At 42.3% G+C, this 22,079-nt stretch overlaps 1 protein-coding gene across 1 annotated transcript in view; it reads right to left on the reverse strand.

The window, feature by feature from the left end:
- The window catches only part of KALRN (kalirin RhoGEF kinase), a 535,107-nt gene that overhangs the window by 305,951 nt on the left and 207,077 nt on the right, over positions 1 to 22,079 (reverse strand). Inside the window, exon 10 of the mRNA XM_081815029.1 lies at positions 17,047 to 17,209. Within this exon, the coding sequence (XP_081671155.1) occupies positions 17,047 to 17,209 (163 nt within the window). The remainder of the gene's footprint in view (positions 1 to 17,046; positions 17,210 to 22,079) is intronic.

The following is a 22,079-nucleotide window of genomic DNA, read 5'->3' on the forward strand; positions in this document are numbered from 1 at the left end:
GCCCCAGCTGTATTTTTTAAAGCAAATGAGACTGACCTTGTGAATTCCCAAGACACTAAAGAGTCCATAATTTTAGTAGAGTCCAAACCACATGAAGAAGAAAAACTGAAACATGTCTATCACATGGATTTGGAGTTCTCTTTTAAGCCTCACTCACTGCCCCCCTTCCCTCGATGTTATTTTCAAATTCTAAGCATATGATGGACTAAAGTCCACCAGAGCTATTTCAAGCCATACTTGGCATTGCTAAAGCTCAGATACATTATACAAAATAGCCCACAGTGTGAAACACCATGGAGATACGTAATTACAGCGCAGGCTGCCAGTATTCAGTGCCGTCAGCTCCTAGAATGTAGCGGGACAGCTGCTCTAGTCTCTGAAACTCAAAGGCAGTGCCTGGGGCTGGCTGGCATTTGCCTGTGTATCCCAAGACAAATAAAGGCACCGGTCCCAATGAGGCTTGGATGTCCCTGCTGTTACAGGATGCCGCAAGAGCTCAGCTCCCTCTGTCCCAAACCTGGCTTCCCTTTCCAGGTGGAATAACTCAGATGTAATGCTTTGTTCCTGCCAGAACTTGGCAGTGGGCTTTTCTCCTGTTAAAAATGTATTCCAAACAAAATTAGTTCATGAAGATGCCTCCGGTTGCTCACTGGCAGAGGAAAAAAAAAAAAAAAAAAGACATATCTGCTTGGTGGGTTGTTCTCATTGGTGATATGTGTTTTATTTTCTGGTTTGTGTCAGATACAGCCTGAAGCCCTTCGGGGGCGCTTATGTGCTGGCTCCTGGCACTCGTTATCTGTCCCAGCTGCTTCATCTACCAGCAAGTTCTCCAAAGTCCTTACCCTTCAGCCCAGACACTGCTGATTTGCTCCAAAACCCCAAATGCCACAGCAGGGGAGCATTCACACCATGGAGCTCTCAGGGGCTCGGGAAAACACTGCTCACCTGAAATACACTTGGACCAGAGCTGAGCGCTCTATCCTGGACCCTGACTGAGTCCCTATTCCAGAAAAGGATGTCCCCAGAGAAGATGGGACAGACATGAAGGGAAAAAAGTAGAGGAGGAGGAGAAGGGGAGAAAGAAGGAGAAAGAAGGAGAAAGAAAGAGGAGGAGAAGGAGGAAAGAGCCTGCAAAGGCTACTGTCTTGAAGCACTCCCCACTACCACCGCTCCTGCCATCACCAGAGTCACTCAGCTCCACTCCAGCCGGGACCCAGAGACTCCCCACAGCATTGCAGTATCTGTGCACCTACTGTGGGGAACAGGAAAGGCTTGGAGGGCATTTACAAACTGCCATTTTCTGAATCTTTCTCTTGGGAAAAGATTCTGAATCCTTGGCTTAAACCCAGCCCTCCATTTTCAATGCTTATTTTGCTTCTCTTTACATATTTATAATTGTACCTGGTTTTAATAGCCTATAATTATAAATTACCAGACTCTGGGAAAGAGTAAGAAGTCTTCATATTAGAGACTTTACGCACACAAAAAAATAACATTATAGATTACCATGGTAATCTGCAACACCATAGCAATAGATAACACTGTATCTATTACCATGGATATATCCTTAAGTGAGAAAAGCCAGTGATCAATATACCCGTGTACATATAGAGAAAAATACCTGGGAGAATAAACACCAATGTATTAGCAACTGTTAGACAACTGAGTGGGTGGATTATTTTTGTTCTTATTTGCTTGTCTGCTTTTCTATATTGAATATGTATAATTTTGTAATTAAAAATAATGAATATAAATAAAAATAAAATAGAAACTTTGTTTGGAAAAAACTCCCAAAAGGATTGTTGAATAAGCTCAGTTTTTTTCCCATTACTCTGAATGCATGTGTGCTAGAAGTCAGCCCGCCTGAGTTCAAATCTTGCTTCATTCACTTGAATGATCCTCTCTGGGTCTGATTCTTCATCTGGAAAATGAGGATAGATTAACACCTACTCCAAAGGGTGGTTTCAAAGATTAAATGAGAGTGCGACGTCTGGGTGGCTCAGTCGGTTAAGCGTCTGCCTTCAGCTCAGGTCATGATCCCAGGGTCCTGGAATCGAGTCCCGCATCGGGCTCCTTGCTCAGAGGGGAGCCTGCTTCTCCCTCTCCCTCTCCCTCTGCTGCTCCCCCTGCTTGTGCGCGCTCTCTCTCTCTGACAAATAAATAAATGAAATCTTTTTTTAAAAAAAGACTAAATGAGATATTCCTTATAAAGTATGTGTTAAATAAATGGCATTTCTTATTATTACTCGTCCTTGTATGCTTGACTTTATAGCACAGGTTTAAAACCTTGCAAATAGTTTTCAAAATATTTTTATCCCCCTGTATGCAAATCCATTAGCACTCCCTCTAGCTTTCAGCCCAGCCAGCACTGGCTTCTAGGGGGACAAGCACACTCCTGAAGCCCATGCTACTCAGTGTGTCACAGAAATGGAAAGAAGAGGGAAGAGAAAGGAAATCGATTTGGTTTCTCTTCACCTGGGCAGGTTGACCCGTGCTGAAATTAATTATTGGAAGACACCATAATAAATGGTTTGCTTTCAGAATCAATACTGGGCAGACAGGAGAGCTTTCCTCTGGAACAGCCTTCCCTGTTTCCTTTCTAAAATGTGTCAATGCTGTCTGAGAGACAGTAGCTTTATTCTTCCCATCCGTATGTTATTCTTGCTGTGCATGGTAAATATGTTGTCACATCGTGAAACTCTAGTGGTTACACTCTTGATACCCTTCTAAGGAGGGCACTGAGTCCGAGAATTCTCTAGAGCGGAGAGTGCTCTCACTTGGTGCCCAGACTCTCTTTTCTTCCTTCTCCCTTTTCTGGGGCCCTGTGGCAGGCTCAGCTCCAGCCCAGTTTCAGAAATCAAATGGAAGCACACATCTCACCAATAGACCTCCACATCAGGTCCCCTTGGCAACCATCCAGCCCTGCCCTGCTGCCCAGTTTTGATCCTGTCCCTAAGAATCAGTCCTTCCTTACCTGATATCCCAGGAACCCAGCCTCTGACTTGCAGCCCAGTGGCTGGAGCCTTGCTATCCGTTAAGAGCCTTCCCACATGCAAATTGCCCATTCTTCTCCTTGGATCTCTGAACACATTTGCTCCTGGATGCCCAGTGCTGGGTACCCAGTATCTACCGCCCCCAGGCAGAATGCACCATCATTCCATTTGCTTCCAGCTGGTCAAATTAGATGGCCATTTCTTCCATAGTGCTTAACCTGAGGGTCAGGCTTCTCAGTACCCATAGCTGATCTGTCCCCTTGGCACCTGTATGGCATACTGTATGGCAGAGTATGGAAGTGGCCTAAAAAACAGACACATAGATGCAGGGAACAAAATAGAGAGTCCAGAAATAAATCCACACTTATATGGTCAACTACTCTAGGATAAAGGAGACAAGAATATACAAAAGGGAACAGACCTACTCTTTCCAACATAGTCAAGCAGCCCACACCAAGCTGAGTGTTGAGAGATGACAGCAGGGTATTTGATAACTTAGCCTGGAAGAGAGTGAGGCTTAGATGTATTATATCACCTCCACCCCATGGCCACCACTGCTGTCACAGAGGCCACTATTCATCAAGCACCTCCTATGAACCAAATTCTCTATTAGGCACTTTCCATATGTTATTTCTAACTGTCACATCACTCTTCAGGGTAGGTGTCCCTATCTCCAGTTTAGAGAAGGACACTGAGGCTCGGGGAAATAAAGTGACTGGCCCAAGACCAATAAAATGAAAGAACAGGTTGATTCCAAATGCTGTGCTTTTCTTCCTATACCCTATGTCCCAACAGATAGGAAATCACAGCTGAGAGGGAACTCTCAAACGGGCTTAGGGAGCTATCAAGGGGAACAGATTTGGGAAACTAGTAAGTTTAGTTAGTGATAGCCTGATCCTAGCAAAAGGTGAAAAGGAAAGAAACAAAATAATCTCCTAACCTGGTCAAGTGTCGTCCACCAGGTTGTGCCGGAAAATGGAAATGAAGACTCAGGCCAGATCCTGGCCAAGTTCATTGTTAAATAGGCACCAACCATTGGCACATGTGTTCCAGAAAAGCCAGAGAACAGGCAGAGAAAGGCAAAAGGCGGTCATAGGGTTTCCAAAGGTCTAGGGTCACACAGACCCTTTGGACTAAAAAGATGTCATAGAGGATCATGAAGGTGGTCCTAGAATCCAAGGGAAATCTTAGACAAAAGGAGGGAAAAAGTGTCACTCAGCAGTCTTGTGGCCATAGTACCAACATGTAGCTATCTGAGGGATTATGCAGATACACACATCGAGAGAGGACTAGGAACTGGTTCTAGGGTGGACCCTGCCAGGCCTCATCCCAGAGACATCTAAAGTTCTTGTGAATTGAGAGAGTCTACGGCAAGGTGGTTGAGAGCCTGGGCTCTGGAGCTAGACTACCAGGGCTTGAATCCCAGCTCCACCATTTCCTAGCTCTGCCAACTTGTGCTAATCATTTAACCTCTTTGCCTCAGATTTCTTATTTGTAAATGTAGAAATCCCTAACTCATGTACAAAGCTGGAGGTAACACAACCCCAGATTTTAAGATATATTACAAAGCTGTAGCAATCAAAACAGTATGGTATTGGCATAAAAACAGACACATAGATGCATGGAACAGAAGAGAAAGTCCATAAAAAAACCCACACTTATACAGTCAATTAATCTATGATAAAAGAGGAAAGAATATACAATAGGGAAAAGACAGTCTTCAACAAATGGTGCTGGGAAAACTGGACAGCTACATGCAAAAGAAAGAAACTGGACCACTTCCTTATACCATATACAAAAATAAACTCAAAATGGTTTAAAAACCTATATGTGAGACCTGAAACCATAAAACTCTTAGAAGAAATCATAGGCAGTAATTTCTTTGACACTGGCCATAGAAACATTTTTCTAGACATGTTTCCTCAGATAAGGGAAACAAAAGCAAAATTAAACTATTGGTACTACACCAAAATAAAAAGCTTTGCACAGCAAAAGAAACCATCAACAAAACAAAAAAGCAACCTACTGAATGGCAGAAGATATTTGCAAATTATATATCCAATGAGGAGTTAATATCCAAAATATATAAAGAACTTATACAACTCAACACCAATAAACCAAATAATCCAATTAAAAAATGAGCAGAGGACCTAAACAGACATTTTCCCAAAGAAGATATACAAATGACCAACAGACTTATGAAAAGATACCCAATATCACTAGTCATCAAGGAAATGCAAATTAAAACCACAATGAGATATCACTTTATAACTATCAGAATGGTTAAAATAAAAAACATGAGAAATGTTGGCAAGGATATGAAGAAAAAGGAACCCTCGTGTACTGTTGGTAGGAATGCAACCATTTCTACCATAGTGCTGTAGCCATTATGGAAAAATAGTGTGGAGGCTCCTTAAAAAATTAAAAGTAGAACTACCATATGATCCAGTAATTCTACTACTGGGTATTTACCCAAAGAATACAAAAACACTAATTCAAAAGATATTTGTACCCCTATGTTTATTGGAGCATTATTTATAATAGCCAAGATATGGAAGCAACCAAAATCCAAGTGTCCATCGATAGAGGAGTGGATAAAGATGATGTGGTGTGTGTATGTGTGTGTGTGTGCACATGCGTGTGTGTTTATGTATAAAGGAATATTAATATATATTTAAAAATATATATTAAAGGTTCTTAGTGGAATATTAATACATAATATTATATATAATATACATATAATGGAATATTACTCAGCCATAAAAAAAGAATGAAATCTTGCCATTTGCAACAACATGGATGAACCCAGAAGTTATAATGCTTAAGTGAGAGAAGTCAGTCAGGGATAGACAAATATCATATGATTTCACTCATATGTAGAATTTAAGAAATAAAATAAATGAACAAAGAAAAAAAGAGACAAAAAAATGAACTCTTAAATACAGAGAATAAACAGGAGGTTGCTAGAGGGGAGGTGAGTGGGAGGGATGGGTGAAATAGATAAAGGGATTAATAGAACACTTATACTGATGAGCACTGAGAAATGTATAAAATGGCTGAATTATTATATTGTACACCTGAAACTAATTTAATATTGTATGTTAATCATACTTGAATAAAAAATATTGAAAAAAGAAATACCTAACTCAGTGATGTTATGAGGATTAAGTGAGTTAATATAGGAAAAATAGAACAGTGTCCAGCACGCACAAAGTACTAAGTGTCACGCTACTGTCATTATTATTGTTGGTATTAGGGTCTCTTCAATAGGGAGAAGCAAAAAATGTCTATCAATGAACATGATACACTGAATCAAAAGAAGTATGACTAGATGAGCTATCTTGGACTTAGAATCAATATACTGAACATAAAATCAGTATACAGTATAATTCTTTTGTCTAATTTACTTTTTGGGTTTTTATTTTTGCCTTTAAAATCCTTTTGGAAAAGGCCAATATTATTCATCTCTCAAAAAAAGAGGATTTTTGGAAGAGAAAAATAACTTCACTACATATAAGCTAGCAGAAAAAGAGGGTTAATGTTACAGTATGATGGTAGCTATCTCAGCTGGAAAAATCATGGAAACTTAGTGGGGCTGGGGAAATGCACATAGTAAGGATTACCATTTCCTCTTGTCAAGATCGGTTTCCTAGGACTTCAACTGAAATTATTTTTTAGTATTTTTTCAATTAAAAAAAAAAACATGGAAGAGTCCAAAACCTCACTCAAAATATGACTCAAAAAATGCTTCTTCCCAAGTGTCAGATCCTGGGCAGGGCTGTCCAGGTTGATCTCAGCTCAGTGCAGTCTCATTAATTCTAACAGGGTGGCTCTCACTTAGGCCTCAGGCTATATGGTTTTGGGGCCTGCGTTCTTATGAATATTCATCTAATCTACTTCTCTTCCATTTCTCATTCTTAGAATTGGAAGGGATCTCAGAGATAATCTGACCTGATATCCATCCCACAAAGAAATCCTCTCTGTACCATTCATTTACTTTTTCAAGTGCCAATTGCTTGTTAGGCTCACTGTGCTAGGCATTGAGATAAAAAGACTAATGAGACAAAATTCATGCTCTAAGAAAGTCACAGTCCAGCTGGGGAGTGAGGCTGGCATAAAATTAATGATGACACTGCATGATAACTACCATGACAGGGATGTGGCCAAAATAAGTGGATGCCTAGAAAAGGGGCATTCAACCAAACCATGGAGACCACTCCCTCCAAGAAGAGATGATACTTGAGATGAGTGTTTCAAGATGAACAGAAGCTGGCCAGGGGTGGTCAGACTTAAATAAATGGGAATGATGAAAGAGCAGACAGCACTGCACTTGAGAGCATGGCATGTTCAGGTACAAACTGGGACAGCAGGAGTATAGGGGATGGGGGGTAGAGGGAGCACATTATCGATAAGAGAGAAAGCCAGAGAGGCAGTAGCCAGGTGATAAAAGGTTTATGATATCAATAGTTTGAACTTTATCCTAATGGAAAGCCATCTATGGGTTCCATAACTGATGGAATAGCATGATGAGATGTGCATTTCAGGAAAACCACTCTTACGGTAGCGTGGGGAAGGATTTAAGAAGACTATGACGAGTTAGGAAAAACAGGAGGATAGTGTGACAAACCAAAGAAGAGATAATGAGACTCTGATCTCAGGCAGTGGCAATGGAGATGAAAGGAAAGGGACACATAAAGAGGTAGTAGCATTAGTAGGGCTTTGCAAAGGACACATGAGGGGTGAGAGCAAAGCAGAAGTCAAGAATGATTCCCAAGTGTCTGGCTCGAGCAACTGGGTGGATGGTGTCCTTCACTGGCGTGGGGGATACAGGAGGAAGAGCACACCTGGAAGGGGTGGAAAATGATAAAATAAATTTTGGATATACTGGTTTTGAGAATCCTCTGAGAAATCGAAGTGGAGGTATCCAGAGAGTCAATGGGTTTATGAATAGGTTGCTCAGGGGTGAGATCAGAGATAAGACATGGATTTCAGAGCCATCAGACTAATGGTGGCAGTTGAGACTAGGAAAGAGTATAAAATCATGTCTGGAGTGTACAGTGAGACGAGACAGTCTGAGGAAATCCTTGGGAAAAGGGAGAAGAGTCTAAAAAGGACCAGCCAAAAAGACATAAGGAAACCAAGAGAGCATGGTGTCATGGAAGGCTGGGAGAAGAGAATTTAAAAAGGAGGAAATCGTCGAGAGGATCAAAGGCTTCCCGAAACCAATTAATATCTGAAAAGTGTCCTTTGGATTTAGCAAGAAAAAAGCCCAGTTGAAGACTTAGGTAAGATTAACCTCAGTTGCCCAGAGGGAATAGAAGTCCAATGGCAGGGGTCAAAGGGCATCTAGGAGATGAGGAAGTAGAGATGGCAAATAAAGACTCTTCTCTCAAACACCTGGGCTATGAAGGAAAGGAGAAACACCGGGGAAGTAGTCTAAACTACCAGAAAAGGTAGTCTAAGTTTCTTTTTATTCATTTTTTATTTGTTCATTTTTAAGATAGGAAAGACTTGAGGATGTTTATATCCTAAGGGAATAAAGTGTCACCTCTACCAGAAAGCCTCTAGTGATAAGCACAAGACATCACAAGGTATTTCATTCTGATTTTGGACAGCTCATAAAAAAATCAACCATGGGTTAGAAGTTACACCTGAATTAAACTAAAATTGGCTTCACTAACCCTTCCACCCTTACTTCTTCTATCGGAAGCCTTCAATTATCAAGCCTATCCCCCTGCCTTCCATAAAACATTATTTACTCAAAACAGAATATATCCAGTTACTTGGATTTCACTATCCTAGCAGTCTTCTGACAATCAAGTATAGTTTGCCAATATCCTTTTGAATACATATTTTCTCAAATTAGGCACAATACTACATATGTGATTTAAATAGCCAGTGGATAGAGAAATCCTTACTTCTCTGGTTTAGAGATTATACACTTGACCGTTGATTGACAATGAGCTTGAACTGTGCGGGTCTATTTATATGTGGGTTTTTTTGTTTTTTGGTTTTTTTGGATAAATACAGTAGAGTCCTGTAAATGTATTTTCTCTTCCTTATGGTTTTCTTAACATTTTCTTTTCTCTAGCCTACTTTATTGTAAGAACATAGCACATAGGGGCCCCTGGGTGGCTCAGTCGTTAAGTGTCTGCCTTTGGCTCACGTCATGATCCCAGGTCCTGGGATTGAGCCCCACATTGGGATCCCTGCTCAGTGGGGAGCCTCCTTCTCCCTCTCCCACTCCCCCTGCTTGTGTTCCCTCTCTCGCTGTGTCTCTCTCTGTCAAATAAATAAAATCTTAAAAAAAAAACATAGCACATAATACATATAAAAATATGTGTTAATTGACTGTTTATATTATCAGTAAGTCTTCTGGTCAACAGCAGGCTATAGGCAGTTTTTGAGGAGTCAGAAGTTATATGTAGATTTTTGACTACACGAGGGTTGGTGCCTAACCCCTGTGTTATTCAAGGGTCAACTGTATTTAAATTTATATCATTACTCAAAAGCCTTTACTATTTCCGCTTTAAGAGCAAAGTCTAAACCCTTTCATCTAAAGGTCAATGTTCCTGAGAGTCTAGACACAACCTATACTCTTTTGAGCTTTTCTACAATGATTCGCTCTCTCTCATGTAGAATCCTCCACTCTCAACAACATATAGATGTGTTATTTACAGTGTCACGAAATTTACAGGAGATGTCAGGAAATTTGAGGATTGTCATCACCACCATAGCTTCCCTTGAACCGGAAGTGAAATCGTATCAGAACAGCATTTCCCATATCCTCCATGTGATGGAGCAGACCATGGTCCTCTCTAGCCGTCAGTATTTTTCTTCTTCTTACCGCTCTAGTACTTCTCCATATTGTCTAATACCCTCAGGTTTGTAGTCTCATATCGAAGTTATCCTTTCTGGTATACCTTCATCCCTCCGATTAGAATGAGTCCTTGAAACAAAAAGTCCTCTTCTCTCACCATTTTCTAGTTATGAGCTCAATACCCTAAAGTCTCAGGAATGTTTTGTATTTGTATTTGTATTCTGGTATTAAAATTTAAGTACATATAATAAGTACATATATATATTGCATATACATATTACAATATAATATATATGTATATATGTGTGTGTGTATATATATATATTGCATATATATATATATGCATGTATATATATATGTATATATATATATATATTGCAGGCAATTGTGTTTGTATTTTCCTACCTAAGGTGACCTAAGGGCATCTCCTTCACAAGGTGCTTCTTTCTTTCTTTCTTTTCTTTTTTTTTAAAGGTTTTATTTATTTGACAGAGAGAGAGACACAGTGAGAGAGGGAACACAATCAGGGGGAGTGGGAGAGGGAGAAGCAGGCTTCCCACGGAGCAGGGAGCCCGATGCGGGGCTCGATCCCAGGACCCTGGGATCACGACCTGAGCCGAAGGCAGACGCTTAACGACTGAGCCACCCAGGCGCCCCACAAGGTGCTTCTTTCTATGCCACCTCTATGGCACCCCACATATCTGGTTTTGGCTTTATTAGGATAATTTTCTCCTTCCACTTCAAAGTTCACTTCAATCTTTCTAGATAGATCAGCAAAGCTTTCTGCCAAATCTTCCCCAATCTTTATGAGATGCACTTTCCCCTTACCAGAAGTCCATCATCCTGGCTTTGTAGGGTATACTCCAGAACACTTTTGAAAACACCATCTACATAGGCAGCCATTTGTTTTTCAATGCCTTCCCTCTTTTCCATAGTCCCTGCCGTCACATGGAACAAGAGATAAGAACGCCACCTGTGCTTCTGAGTCTTTCAGTTTGCTCTCCAGAACCTAAAGTCATTAGGAATGCAGTCTCAATTTCTTTGGAATGTGCCATTTGTTCCACATAGGAAGCAGAAGTGGGGGACAATTCATGGTCTTGATAAGAGGTTCTTGGTAGGCTTTCTATAATATCTTGGATATTGGCTCCCTCTCAATTTCCATAAGTGTATATAAAGTGACCTTCAAAACCCATGGTTGGGAGTTATCCACAATATAACCTTTCTTCTTCCTGAGAGTGGTCCCAAGAGCCCTCCCCTCAGCTCATGCAACTTTTCCCTGGTGCTCCATGGAGGGAATGTCCTGAATCCACTCCAATGGGACGAATGTCATGCAAGATCCAAAGGGTAAGACTGTCCTTCATTTCTCTGCTATTTCACATTCTTCCACTTGCCCACTTCTTGACATTAATTTCTTTGCATTTTCCTGGCTTTCTTCCTCACTATTTTTTTCATCCTGCTGAAGAAAGTTTTATCCTCTCTAAGAAGCTGGAGTGTGAAAAAGCATCTATTGAAGCTTTCCCACCTTTTCCTTCTGCTTGCATTTGCAGTTGCTATAATTGGTCACCATCTCAGGCATGAAAAGAAGGAACTTACTCCAAAGATCACTACACCATCCCCTAGACAGGTATATTTATTGGATCACCAAATGAACTAATGGTTTATCTTGGTTTTGCTGGAAATGCTCCTTGAAAACCCTGAAAGAAAAAAGATTAGGCTTCCTTTCAAACTATGGGACTTCTTAGAGGGTTACAATATGTTTAATGCATGTTTCTCTTTGGATCATGATTTCCTCAAAATGGAAACTGTTATATCTCTTTAATTTCTCAAGGTGCCTGACACAGACTTGATGGGCTTGGGAACTGATGAGTACTACTGTCTGACTCTGAGGGCAGGGACTTTCTACCCCTATGGATTCCCTATTCTACCTGCCCTTGGAGCTCTAGTAAGTTAGCTGATTACACTTGGAAGATCTTTGATGGGTAAGGTCACTGATAGGTCCACTAAAATGTTTCCCTTCCATTTTTGCCTATTTTTTAAAAGATTTTATTTATTTATTTGACAGAGAGAGACCCAGCAAGAGAGGGAACAGAAGCAGGGGGGAGTGGGAGAGGGAGAAGCAGGCTTCCCACTGAGCAGGGAGCCCGAGGCAGGGCTCAATACCAGGACCCTGGGATCATGACCTGAGCCGAAGGCAGATGCTCAACAACTGAGCCACCCAGGCGCCCCCATTTTTGCCTATTTTGACCCCAAGACTCATATTGAATTTTTTAAAGTGTTTTCTATTCAAGTTTGGGAAAACAGCAAGAGTCAGATAAACAACCAACCAGAGATTATTGAATGAAGTGCTTAATTGTGCCTATGTTTTTATAATTCTTTAAATCTTTCTTTAAATGGTCTGTTCTTTCAAAAATGTTACACAAATGCTATTTAATATGCTTAGCTGTTTAAATGTGATTTGGTGCTTTGAGATTTTAGATAATGTATATTTGAGTGCAAATGATTGCTAATTTTTTTACTAAGCTAGCTTACAGAAAGTCTGGCATTCCAGATAATGAGGTCATAAAGCAGACCACTCACAGAGCAGGCACAGCTGCTCTCTAAAACACAGGCACTTCAGTACTTTCCTTCTGAGTAATAGCAAATATCTCAGGACAAAATAACAGTACCATGGCCCATACTACCTCCTGGGCAAGATGTGGACACACGTATCCCCTGACAGATATGATGTGATGGGCAGCAACTCTATCTTATACTTGTTTATACTCCTGATAACAACTACCGTGCCACAAAAATATATATAAAGATATAATAAGTGTCTTTTAAAATCTGATTTACTCTATAGCCTGAGTCATGTGATGAGTTTACAGGCAACTTGAGTAAAGTATCTACCAGGACCAGAAGGGTTTCTGCTAGTCCCCAGGTCTTCTGTTTGAGCACAGAGGATCTCAGTAACTTGGACTAGAAACATTTATAGAGACAGACCCCTTGCTGCACACGTGGCCCCAGACTATCCCCACCTGCCTGTCAGGAGCCTCCCCTGCCAAGCGGGAAGTGGCTTCCTTCCCATTCAGCTCAGCTTCCAGGTAGACTATTCGAAGAGTGCCATCTGCAGGATGAACTGAGGACCATAAATACTTCATTCACTTCCTTCAAATGACCGTTGAATTTGTTTAAAATGTGTTCAAGAGCTGGGCGCCTGGGTGGCTCAGTTGGTTAAGCGACTGCCTTCGGCTCAGGTCATGATCCTGGAGTCCCGGGATCGAGTCCCGCATCGGGCTCCCTGCTCAGCAGGGAGTCTGCTTCTCCCTCTGACCCTCTCCCCTCTTGTGCTCTTTCTCTCTCTCTCAAATAAATAAATAAAATCTTAAAAAAAAAAATGTGTTCAAGAGCTAATAAACACAAAATGTAAAGTCATGGTTTGCTACATTAATTCTTCCCAGATATATTTGATATTTCTACTATTGTCTTCAGTATCTTTACATGATCTCCAGAGTAGAGGTGTATTTGTTCCATGAGCTCACACTGCCCTTGGGCCTCTCCCTGTGCGTAGCCCTTTTCTCTGCTGGAGGGCTTGCTCTTTCCTGTAGAAGGGCAGCATCCCAGGGATGCAACAGGTGCAATAGCTCTCTTCCTGCTTTGATTCAAGACAATTTTTTAACTTGAATATAGAGAATGGGTGCTCAGAATTTCCTTCTCCTATCAGCCTCAGGTCAAAGAACCATAAAATCATGACATTAAAAGAGATTCTTTCACTGAATCATGACCCTCTGTAGTTCTGGTAACAAGTGACACCCCCCCCCCAACCTCCTACTTCTCATCGTTTGTGATGTCCTTTCTGACTAGATCTCTTGACCAGCAACCCCAAACAACAAGCAACAAAAGTTTCCATGCTTTGGCTCTGTAGCATTGATCTCTGACTCAAGAACTGTCCAATCCTGATTAAATCCACTCCTCCCCTCCCAGTGGCCCTCACCTAACTGAGAACAGAAGCAAGAGAGAGAGGGCACGCCCTTTCCTGCCTGGATCATCTCCTTTCCCACCACCTGAGCGTGATGATCACATTGCACAGAAGAAAGCAGATCTGAGGCTGCTGCCAGTTCATCTGCCTTTGCCACAGTCAAGTTGATTTTCCAATGTGGACTACCAATTCCAGGATGCTAGGGAGCTCCACTGCCCATACCCTTCCCCAGAGTAGGGATGAGAAAACAAAACAGGATTTATTACCAGACTATGAGATTCATCTCTCAAGACCGATTTGCAGGGCAATATGGCAACTTCATGGCCCATGCTTATGTGTGCCCTTTGTTGTCCACATCTGTCCCCTTTCCAAGGGGAATACTTCGAAAAGCATGAGCCTTTTAGAAGGCAGAACTCTCTCTCCTAAGAAAGACGCTGTCTTATCTGAAAGCAGGGACAGGGAGAAGTGGATTATAGCAAGAGATTGGGAAGAGTTGTAATGTATGCCAAACGGAATGGCCACAGCATCTCCCCTCCACCCCACCTCCCCCCACTCTTGCTCTTTGTTCTGTACTTTTCTTGAGGAAACTGGCACTTGGAAATGAATTTTACACTCAGGTCCTATACTTCAATAAGGAAGGGCAGCGTGAAGTTAGGGTAAAAACATGACTCTGAGGTCAGACAGACTGAGTTTGGATCCTAGCAGAGCTGCTGACAAGCCAGACGATTTGGGCACACTGAAGAATTTTCTGAGCTCTAGCATCATCTTCTATAAAACAAGGCTAATAGAGGTCAGACAGACTGAGTTTGAATCCTAGCAGAGCTGCTGACAAGCCAGACGATTTGGGCACACTGAAGAATTTTCTGAGCTCTAGCATCATCTTCTATAAAACAAGGCTAATACTATCCACCATCCAGGATTGGTGGGAGATAAAACACATAATGGAACCCCAGGCTCTCAGAACGTGTCCATTCTTTCTTTAGTATGAATTTAAGTGAATGTGTCTCTGCTACTGATTGAAAGGCACTGTCCCATGTGAAAGGCTTATCAGGCATCAGCAAGAAGGTAGGGGAGCAATTGGGAGAAGTGGGGTTAGAGTTCAGGTGGCAGCCAGGCTTGCTCGGTTGAAACAACACACAAAACAATAGCTCCCTCAAGGGCCTATAACCAAGGCTGACATTGCCTCTGAGGTTGCAGCAGGAAGGGGGAGAGGGGGGCTGGCTGACTCAGGGCTGTGGGTGGCTCTGGGGATGTCCTTTCTGAGTGAGGAAGGGCTGAGCCACAGGATAGCCAAAGGGCAAGAACACTACAGCTATGGGATGGCTCCATTCCAATAGACCGCCCCAGATCCCACAACGCCCCCTCTCAGCAGACAGGGAGTCCATGTGGCCCTCTCCAATCCTTTGTCCCCTGACAGATAGCAAAAGCACCCAGGATGTTGGACACTCGGATATTTTGGGTCTGTGCTACATCCAGAGGCCCATTTGGCCCATGTCTATATTACATCGGCATGATCCAGCCCATTCTGTAGAAGGTCTTTGTATGGATGAGGCTTGCTTTTTTGTTCTTGTGATGGTAGTAAAATATACATAATGTAAAACTTTTTAAGTTCAGTGGCATTAAATAAATGCACATTGTTGTGCAACCACCACCACCGTCCATCTCCAGAACTCTTTATCTTGTAAAGGTGAAACTCTGTACCCATTAAATAATAACTCCCTATTCCCTCCCTTGCCCCAGCCCCTGGCAACCATCATTCGACTTTCTGTCTCTATGAATATGGCTACTCTTGGTACTTCATGTAAGTGGACTCCTATTTGTCCTTTCAAAACTGACTTATTTCACATAGCATAATATCTTCAAGATTCATCCATATTGTAGTATGTTGTCAGATTTCCTTCCTTCTTGAGGTCAAATAATATTCCATTGTTTGTATAGACCCCATTTTCTTTATCCTTTCATCTGGACACTTGTGTTGCTCCCATCTTTTGGCTATTGTGAATAATGCTGCTATGAACATGAGTATAGAAGAATCTTTTCACATCCCAGCTTTTAATTCTTTTGAGTATATATGTAGAAGTAGGATTGCTGAATCATATGGTAATTCTATGTTTAATTTTTTGAGGAATTGTCATACAGTGACTCCATCACTTTACATTCCCACCAACTGTGCACAAAGATTCTATATGAGGCTTTCTTTATTGCATAGGTTGGGTCTAATCCATCTGTATTCCCAGCTTGAGGTCACTAGTGACTCAGTCTTTCTGGCACCTGCCAGGCCTCTCACTTTCCAGCACCTACTTGCAGCTTCCTTAGAGATGTAGTTTGCTCCCACCACTTTCTTGTCCTCTAGCAGATTCCTTTGGTTTTTGACAGGGGCTCACCTTTGACATCCACAGCTCACCCACAGTTCTCTCTGGGACTGGTAGCATTCTGCATGATGCCCAGGGTGACACCCACCCTGAGGACTGCCCACATGGTGGGATGGGAGCCAGGCCTGGTTAACAGCTGCGGCAAACACTACCTTTGTCATCCTGCCTCCTGCCCCATACTGGTCCCCCCACAGATGCCCCTACCCTGCTTCATTCCTTGGTCTTAGTTTCCACTGCAACTGATCATGTCTGACAATATAAATGGACAGAGTAGTATTTCATCTTGAAGATGAAGATGTTCAGGATCCATTAGAGAACTCCCCAAAAGAGAAATATAAGAGAGTTTGGATAATATTGGGGGGTTGCAGGCTCAGAACAAAAAACCCTCTTATATCCCTCCACCATGAAGTCAAATGGTCAAGGCCTCTCACGGCATCTTTGTGTAATTAGATAAAAATGCCCTTTTGGGATCAGGTATAGAGCTCAGCTAAAAGACCGAACATTACGCCATATTCTCTGGGCACAGTCAGCCTTATGGATACATGATGTGGGTGAACAGGTACCATCTCCTCCTCCAGGTCCTGGAAGACACACAGCTCTGCAAGCAGAGCTAATGCTGATTTTCAGCTCCCACTTGCCCCTGGTGATAACTGTAAGCAGTAGTTCTGGGCTGTCGATGTTTCTAACATCCATTCCTTCTGCTATTACCACCTTGTGGACAAGGCATTTACCGATCATGCTTGGCAGGAAGATTTTCTCTGAAGACCATAAACTAAAGGTCTATTTATCACTCACCTAGTGATCCAAGAGCAGACAAGGGTCTCCTTGCATCAGGCAGGCGGGCAACCCAGAAACCACTGGGCTATCAACCCAAATACCAAAGCCATGGCCCTGGCTTCCCTCACCCAGTTCCACACACACACAACCACACAGAGCGTCTCACCTGAGCCACCTCTTCAAAGTCATCGTGCCTCTTCTGCAGGGCCCGGGCTCGATGCAGCGACTTCCCAACCCCGGTGTGTTTGCTGAGAAAGGCCTCACCGTGGTTTTCAATCCAGTCCAACACCTGGTCAGGGAAGGAGGACAGAAACAATGACTCCCTGGCAGAAGGAAAGCCATGTGACAACATGAGCGACCGCCAGCATCCTAGAGTTCCCATCCCCATCAGAAAGCAACAGTCCAGCTGGACATGTTCAGCCCACCATCGATCCAGGGATTTCACTACTGTCACTGGTCACGTAACAGTCCACCCTGAACTAAAGTCAGCTCATCTTTGATCTCCAGGGTATCCCCTCGTTACATTTCAGCTTTCCCAGCCTTAATTAGTCCATTATTTTAAACAAGCTACACAGACCATCAGGCACAGTTTAAGCCCCTCACTACCTTTACTCCACCCACATAAAGTCAGACACACTGGTGGAAAATTAGGCAGCATCAGGTCAGGGCGATTCCTTGGCCCTCACAGCCTACTCATCCCTCACTGCCCCAGAAAAATGCTCACAGCAGAGGCAACTAATCATGGGGCCCCTGCCTCCTTGCGCTCCTGGGACTCCCTTCCTGATCTTGAGAGGAAAGTCGGCACTGGTTAGTCCCCACCTGGCTGCCCCAGAGAGTGATCACCAGGACAACTGTCCTTTGTGGCTTCCTTCCTTCCACCCCTCTCCTCCGATCAACACCAACCTCCCAACCAAATAAATCAAGGTCTTTACATCCTAAGGCCTTTAGTATCTATGATTCTCTTTGGGGAAGAAGTGGAGACCCCATGTTTTTCTAGGCTTAAGACCTAGTGATTTGGCCTCGGGACATTTTCCTTGGTATTTAGAGAAGGTGGAACAGCCATAGAGGGATGAAGAGGGGATGCTAAGAAGGTGAGAAAATAGGAGGGGCACTGGACGGGGGAAGCCGTGAAGTGGAGGGAGGACTAAAGCCTTTAACATCTATTTTGCATTCACGCTGATGGCCTAACAAACACATGGGGTGCCTCCCAGGGAGAAGGGAAACAGTTCACCTCCTGGTCTCTGAAGAGTTGGCGCTCAATAAAGCAGGTGGCCACAATTAAATCAGAGTGTACAGCCAAACACTTGTTCTAGATCCTGCCAAGACAACTGAGCTCACTCTGTTCTGGCTATTCTGGACTTAACCTGAACATCTGGTTAATGATGTACTAGCCTTCTCAGGTTCTAGAGGACTTTCTGGAAAAATGATTTAGATGAACTGGGCCTGTTTATTTATTTATTTTTAAGATTTTATTTATTCATTTGAGACAGAGATACAGAGAGAGAGAGAGCAGGAACAGGGGGAGAGGCAGAGGGAGAAGGAGAAGTAGGCCCCCTGCTGAGCCAAGAGCCTGATGTGGGGCTCAATCCCCAGACCCTGGGATCATGACACGAGCCAAAGGCAGATGCTTAACCATCTGAGCCACCCAGGCTCCCCAGGCCTGTTTAAAAGGATGTTTTAGGGGTCCCTGGGTGGCTCAGTCAGTTAAGCACCTGCCTTTGGCTCAGGTCATGATCTTGGGGTCATGGGAGTCTGCTTCTCCTCTCCCTCTGCCCTCCCTCCGCTCTTGCATGTGCATGTTCTCTCTCTCAAATAAATAAATAAATTCTTAAAAATAAATAAATAAAAGGATGCTTTAGTCCATTCCTCTGTTACTTCTACGGATTGCCCTGTGGCAAGCAGACAGACCAAATCATTCCATTGACTACAGGCATGGGAGTTCTGGCTCCAAAGAATCTAGCCTTTGGCCTCACTTCCTTTAACATTTGAAATAAATTACACCTGCAATTGTGCAAAGTAAAGAAGCCTTCCAAGTCTTCAGTGACACTATCACAAAGCTCACAACAAGATTGGTATTGGGTCAGAGAAATGTACATATGAATATAAAAATGAGATTTAACAAACATCCACTTAACAAAACTGGAATGTAAGATAATTGCCCATTAAAAAGGAGAAAATAAAGGCTTCTTAGAAAATGACTATATAAACATTGGGTGTAGAGATTTAACTATTTTATATAACAAGTTCTGGCAATATATGTTTTTAATATTCCGGAGGCATGTCTATGAAAAGAAATTGCAGTAGTAAATGAACTAGATTTTTACCTTTTGCAAACACTGAAAAGCAGCACTGAAAGGAATTCTAAATGTTCCTTTCTTAGAAGAAATAAGAGCCCACAACTCTCTAGAATTATGTATGGGGACATTTCAACAACAACAAAAATCAGGAGAGTGCATTTTTACTTGGCCTGACACAATGTGATCCCACAATTTTCTATTGTAAAGAGGATGATGAGCATCAGCATGCAAGGTCAAAGAAAAATACTTCTAGTGACAAAGTTTTCCATGTTTTGTGTACCATGGATAGTACAGCTCTATAATTTTTACGCATATTTAAACTTATATTAATACCATGAAGTGAAGCTTATGGATAATTTTGATAATTTTTATATACAAAAGAGCTGTCTTGTGGCTTTTCAAGACTGCTTCAGTATTTATGACAGATTTTCAGATTACAGTTATTTTTTTATTTAGTTGTGAGCAGTTAAGTGTGATCTGCTCGCCTGGTAATGTTTTAACGAGTTTATTTTATTTCATTTCATTTTGTATCTTCAGCTTTAATAAAATTTGTTATGCTAAAAACAAATTGGTTTAAGAGGAAAGCTTTCCATCTACTAGTTCGCAAATGGTTAGCTTTCACACTCCCTGGGGGTAATTTCACAACTTGTGAAGTTCTCTTAAAAAGCAATTTGTGTTCTACTTAAGTTCTTTTGCTTTCTTTAAAATGTCAATTCATTATCAGTTAATGACCCTTAAGTTGACTTAATTAGTTCTACCTTAACCTCTTAAAAATCTATTATTCATATTCACTAGGCTTTTATTAGTTTAAACATAACTTTGATTGCTCTGTGATGTTATATTGTCTCCATTTAGTCCAGCTTCTGTCATCAGAACCGAAGCTGTGGGGAACCCATGAGCAACCTCAGTGAAGATGCAGAGACTGCGTGGAAATCAATTTAACAAATAAGAAGGCAAATGATTTAGGATGTGAACAAAATTACTTTAATAATCATAGAGACTGAAAAAGTACCTGAGGATAGAGAAACATAATCACAACATGAGGTATTGTTTAAAATGCTGATTTCTGACCCTTTTGTTTCAGACAGTTCATTTAGAGCCAACCTTGTTTGACACACATTTCGACCCCATGCTCTCCTGACTCTGATTCCATGTCCCCCAATTCTGGGAGAACAATCTAGCTTCTCCCCTAGATTGCACAGCAGAGAAATGTGCTTTCTGAGCAGACACCAGCAGTGCCTGATAATTACATGACACCCCGTAAATTAATGTGCAGCATCAGAAGGCTGGATATCCCACAGTTTCAGGTGCATCCCAGACTTGGGACATGACTGGTTGAAGAATAAACTGCATTTCTAGCCAAATCCCTGGAGCCCTACTGAAGCATCTGCACCCATCAAGGTGCCCCTCATTAGCTATCTTTGTTTAACTTCTCTCAGCTACAAAATTTTATTTAAAATAATCAATTATTAATTTTAGTCAAGATAGTACAGGATGATAGTTAATAATACCTATTAATGGCTTTGAATTGGTTTTCAGCTGTTTCCAACGTAGAAGGTTTTATTTTTTAGTTTTTGCCTGTGGGTTCTTCAGGGAGCAATGAAGCACATGTGGGATGTGAATATCGCTGGATTCAAACAGATACTTACTAGTCCTATTGTGCCCTAGTGCTGGGCACTAGAACAGCCCAGGATGCAGTATTAAACAAGGCAGGCAGGGCCCTGACTCTGGGAACTCAGTCTATATCGGGAACAGGCACTGGACAGGAGATCACATAATTATTTGTGATCACACATTAATTGCAATGGTGGGAGTGCCAAGAGTTAGGGAAGGCCTCTCTGAGGAAGTGAGGTACAGCTGAGCGCTGAGGGAGAGTAGGACTTAACCAAGCTAGGAAGGAAAAACATCAGCATGGCCTGAGTAGGGGTAAGCAGGTAATGAGTCCAGAGAGGCAGGAAGCAGACATGCTGAGTCCTGGTGTGCCCAGTCAGATTGCAGGGCTTGTCCTAAGAGCCACCGAAGGGCTGACCTGCATTTGAAAGTTACTACTTTTGCTTGGTGGAGAATCAGAGGAAGGTAAGAGTAGAGGTGGGGTAACAGGACGTTATTGCAGAAATCCTGACAAGAGGTGATGGTGGCTCAGAGGAGCCCAATGGCAGTGGCCGTGGAGAGACAGGTGTGAGTAATATTAGGGGGAGAGAATGGCCAGGATTTGGTGGTTAGGTGTGGGGGCAACAGAGGTGCAGGTAGAGGGCTGACCCCCTGGGGCATGGCTTGAATAACTGTGTGGAAGGAGGATCTGGTCACTGGTGCAGAAGCAAATGAGTTATGAGGGACAGCACAGAGATAACAGATTTTTCTTGCTTCCTTTCCATTTTCACAGTCATGCTCTGGTTCTGATAAATGACAGGTATGCCTGTGAACTTGAGTGGCAAGGAGCACCCAATGATAGTGGTCAATCTGATTCGGGCAAGATGTGCCCTTAGTTTCAAAGGAGCAATTTTATACCCTCAGGTTTAAAAATAAGTTATAAGTGGTTAATATAGTTGGATCCTAAAATTAACAAATTAGGGACACCAATTCGTTTGAAAAACACAAACTTTGGCTTAAATGGAATTAACCTGTGCATTCTTTTTTTTAAAACATCTTTCAGGGGCGCCTGAGTGGCTCAGTTGGTTAAGCGACTGCCTTCGGCTCAGGTCATGATCCTGGAGTCCCTGGATCGAGTCCCTGGATCGAGTCCCGCATCGGGCTCCCTGCTCGGCAGGGAGCCTGCTTCTGCCTCTGACCCTCCCCCCTCTCATGTGCTCTCTCTCTCTCATTCTCTCTGTCTCAAATAAATAAATAAAATCTTAAAAAAAA

This window comes from Leptonychotes weddellii, chromosome 1, assembly GCF_054177405.1.
Source record: "Leptonychotes weddellii isolate Sample4059 chromosome 1, ASM5417740v2, whole genome shotgun sequence".
NCBI lineage: Eukaryota > Metazoa > Chordata > Mammalia > Carnivora > Phocidae > Leptonychotes > Leptonychotes weddellii.